Here is a 3,602-nt window from a genome sequence, read left to right on the forward strand (position 1 = left end):
CTAAACCTGCCACCACAGGTCGCGCTATGGGTCTTGCCAAGGATGGCCAGTCATTAAATTCGACGGATAATACTTTTGTTGCAGTGGAGTTTGACATTTATTCCAATGGATATGATCCACGTGGCGAACATGTAGGTATTGATATAAACTCCATGCTATCTGTTGCTAATGTGTCATGGCAGGGGAGTAGAATATCTATTATGGAAGGGAGAATTAATGAAGCTCGGATTGGTTATAATTCAAGTTCTCATAATTTCAGTGTTCTCTTCACTGGTCTCATAAACAATGCTACTGTATGGCAATCCCTTTCTTACATTGTTGATTTGAGAGATCACCTACCTGAATGGGTTACTTTTGGATTCTCAGCCGCAACAGGAAATGCTTCTGCAATGCATACAATTCACACATGGGATTTTAGGTCAAGTTTGGAAGATACGACAATGGCAGGTAGTCCAAGCCCGAATTCGGCCCCTAACCAAAGGAAAAACAAGAGGTTAGGATTAGTCGTGGGGTTGGGTGTTGGTGGATCTATTTTGCTTGGTGTGTTTGCTTTAATTCTATTTGGCTTTTGGAAGAGGAATAGGAGGGACGCAGAAGCAGAAGAGGATCTTGCCTTGGATAGGTACATGGATGACGAATTTCAAAGGGAAACATGGCCGAAGAGGTTTTCATTTAATGAATTGGCTTACGCCACGAAGAATTTTAATGATGAAGAAAAGTTAGGCCAAGGAGGATTTGGTGGGGTTTACAGAGGACTTTTAAGGGGCTCAAATTCCTTCATTGCTGTTAAGAGGGTATCTAAAGGGTCTAAACAGGGGATAAAGGAGTATGCATCTGAAGTAAAAATTATTAGTCAATTGAGACATAGGAATTTGGTGCAACTCATTGGATGGTGTCATGAAAGAAGAGAACTCTTACTTGTCTATGAGTTGATGCCCAATGGAAGCTTAGATTCACATCTTTTTACTGAAGAAAGCTTATTGACATGGGCAATGAGGTACAAAGTTGCTCAAGGATTGGGATCGGCCTTGCTTTACTTGCATGAGGAATGGGAACAATGCGTGGTTCATCGGGATATAAAATCAAGTAATATTATGCTTGATTCAAACTTTAATGCTAAACTTGGGGATTTTGGGCTAGCTATGCTTGTGGACCATGTTAAAGGGTCACAAACCACTATATTGGCAGGAACTAGGGGTTACATGGCTCCTGAATGTTTCACAACTAGTAAGGCTAGCAAGGAGTCAGATGTATATAGTTTCGGAATTGTCGCTCTGGAAATTGCTTGTGGAAGAAAACCAATCAAGCCCAATGCCCCTGAAGATCAAGTTGTCATGGTGGAATGGGTTTGGGAGCTCTACAGAATAGGAAAAGTACTTGAAGCAGCTGACCCAAGGTTGGGTGGAGATTTTGATGTGCAGCAATTGGAGCGTTTGATGATTGTAGGGCTTTGGTGCGCTCACCCTGATCGAAACCTTAGACCTTCAATAAGGCAAACAATTCATGTTCTCAATTTAGAGGCTCCATTGCCTATTCTTTCATCAAATATGCCAAGGCCAGAAGATTTTGCTCCAGCAATGAATAGACATTCAATGTCATCACTTTCTATGTCTAATATTGCTTCTGATTATGGGGGAAGATAGAATCCATATTCAAGCAAATCGTTGGACAATTTCCTCACTATCTGCGTCATATGCTGCAACTCCTTCATCTACATCACTTTATTTCATACATGCTAAATTGTTCCAAGGTATAGTTAATTTCAAATTCTTATATATGCTTTGATTAGGTGTTCAATTTTTACACTACATTGTCACTTCTTTGTGTTTCATTTTACATTTTAGTTTTATCAATGCTCAACATTTTTTAGAGTGTAACTAATATACATGTGTATGTGCTTTCTACCCTAAATATGAATTACGTACAATACATGTATAAGCAAGTAAGCAACCCAATTGTCCCAATTAAATTGTGAACCTTTGATGGATTGAACGTCATAATCATAATAACATAACATATTTTAGATAAAAGCAAAAGCATTCACGAGAAAAATTTAGAATTGTGACAAGTGACAATTTAAAAAATAACAAGTGCCAATCTAAATTTTTACAAATGTCGTTTTAAATGCCCTAAAATTATGAAAAACGGCATGTTTAACAAAAATGCACTTGCAAATTGCAAAAGTTAAAAAATAGGTGAGTAATAAAAAATACCTTTATTTTAATATCATGTCAAGTCATTTAGGTCCTATAAAGTCCAAAACTAATGATTTAATTATTATTTTAACGGTGTTACAAAATCTTGCCAATTTTGGCTGGATTTGCGTTGCCAACATGTAGATAGGGGTGTAAACGAGCCGAGCTTGAGCGAGCTTCCCTTGTTCAAGCTTGGCTCGTTTAAATTTTACTCGAGCTCGAGCTCGAGTCGAGCTCAAGGGCGAGCCCAAAAAATCGAGTTCGAGCTAATAATAAGTCGAGCCGAGCCAGCTCGCGAGCTGGTTCTTATATTTAATGTTTTTGTTTAAAAAAAAAATATTTAACTTCAAGTACTCTTAAACGGCTTAAGAAGTTAGTTTGCATATAAATATTTGCTTAGCCTGGCTAGTTGAGTATGGAACCTGAGTCAATACAGCAAGGCATTTTGTTTCAAAAAAAGAGGATATGCATTATTTTATAGATAAGCAAACTTGGAGATTGATGTTTTCTTAACAATGTGGGACAAGTTAACAGGTTGCATTTAGACTGCATTGAGACAATGCCCCTTACAATTTTTTTTTTTTTTAACATCTCTCTCTCAATCCCCCTCACTAGTCACAACGGATCTTCCACCTAAACTCTCATTTTTCACTCTCTCACTCTCACTCACTAGACAGGTAGTGATAGTGTTTGGGTATGTTTGATTCTTCAATAGTTTATGCCTTTTGCAATCTCCCTCAATAGTTTCGGTTTGATTCTTCTTTCTTTCGTTTGGGTCTGCTCTAATTGAATCGAGGTCTTTTTAATGATTGCTCTCTCTCTCTTTGATCACGAAGGGTCTAGAATTTTTCATTCTCTAATGCTTAAATATAAATGCAATTTTAAAGTTTTAATAATTATGAGATTTATAATTAATTATGTATTACTTAGTTTATATATATATACACGAGCTTATACGAGCTATTCACGAGCTTAGCCGAGTCGAGCCGAGCTTGCTTCGTTTAATATTCGAGTTAGAATTTGTGTTCATGAAGTGTTTCATTTAATATTCGAGTCAAGCACGAGCCCGAGCTTACTCGCGAGACGCTTCGCTCACTTAACAGCCCTACATGTAGATCAAAGCCAATGATAATTTGATTTTGTATACCAAAAATGTACTTATTTGATGATAAATTATTTGCTATTCTCATCTCACCAATTGACATATATTTATCAAGGCATTGATCGGTGTCTCTTTGTATTTACTTGGCGAAAGGGAATTGGATCATATAGTATTCATTTCATGGTTACGATTTAAAATTGATGTATCTTTCATATTTTTTAAAAATCTAAATAATATAAAATCATTTTCACCATTAAATGCACTAATATCATCATTTCATAATAGAGAATAACTTCAATGTTGAT

At 36.6% G+C, this 3,602-nt stretch overlaps 1 protein-coding gene across 1 annotated transcript; it reads left to right on the forward strand.

Annotated features, from left to right (window-relative positions):
- Positions 1–26: 26 nt before the first annotated feature.
- Positions 27–1,643, forward strand: LOC132178082 (L-type lectin-domain containing receptor kinase IX.1-like). Its single transcript, XM_059590541.1, has 2 exons — positions 27–135; positions 367–1,643. Exons 1-2 carry the CDS (start codon positions 27–29, stop codon positions 1,641–1,643), a joined length of 1,386 nt encoding a protein of 461 aa, XP_059446524.1.
- Positions 1,644–3,602: the final 1,959 nt, after the last annotated feature.

This window comes from Corylus avellana, chromosome ca4 (genome assembly GCF_901000735.1).
Source record: "Corylus avellana chromosome ca4, CavTom2PMs-1.0".
Classification (NCBI taxonomy): Eukaryota; Viridiplantae; Streptophyta; class Magnoliopsida; order Fagales; family Betulaceae; genus Corylus; species Corylus avellana.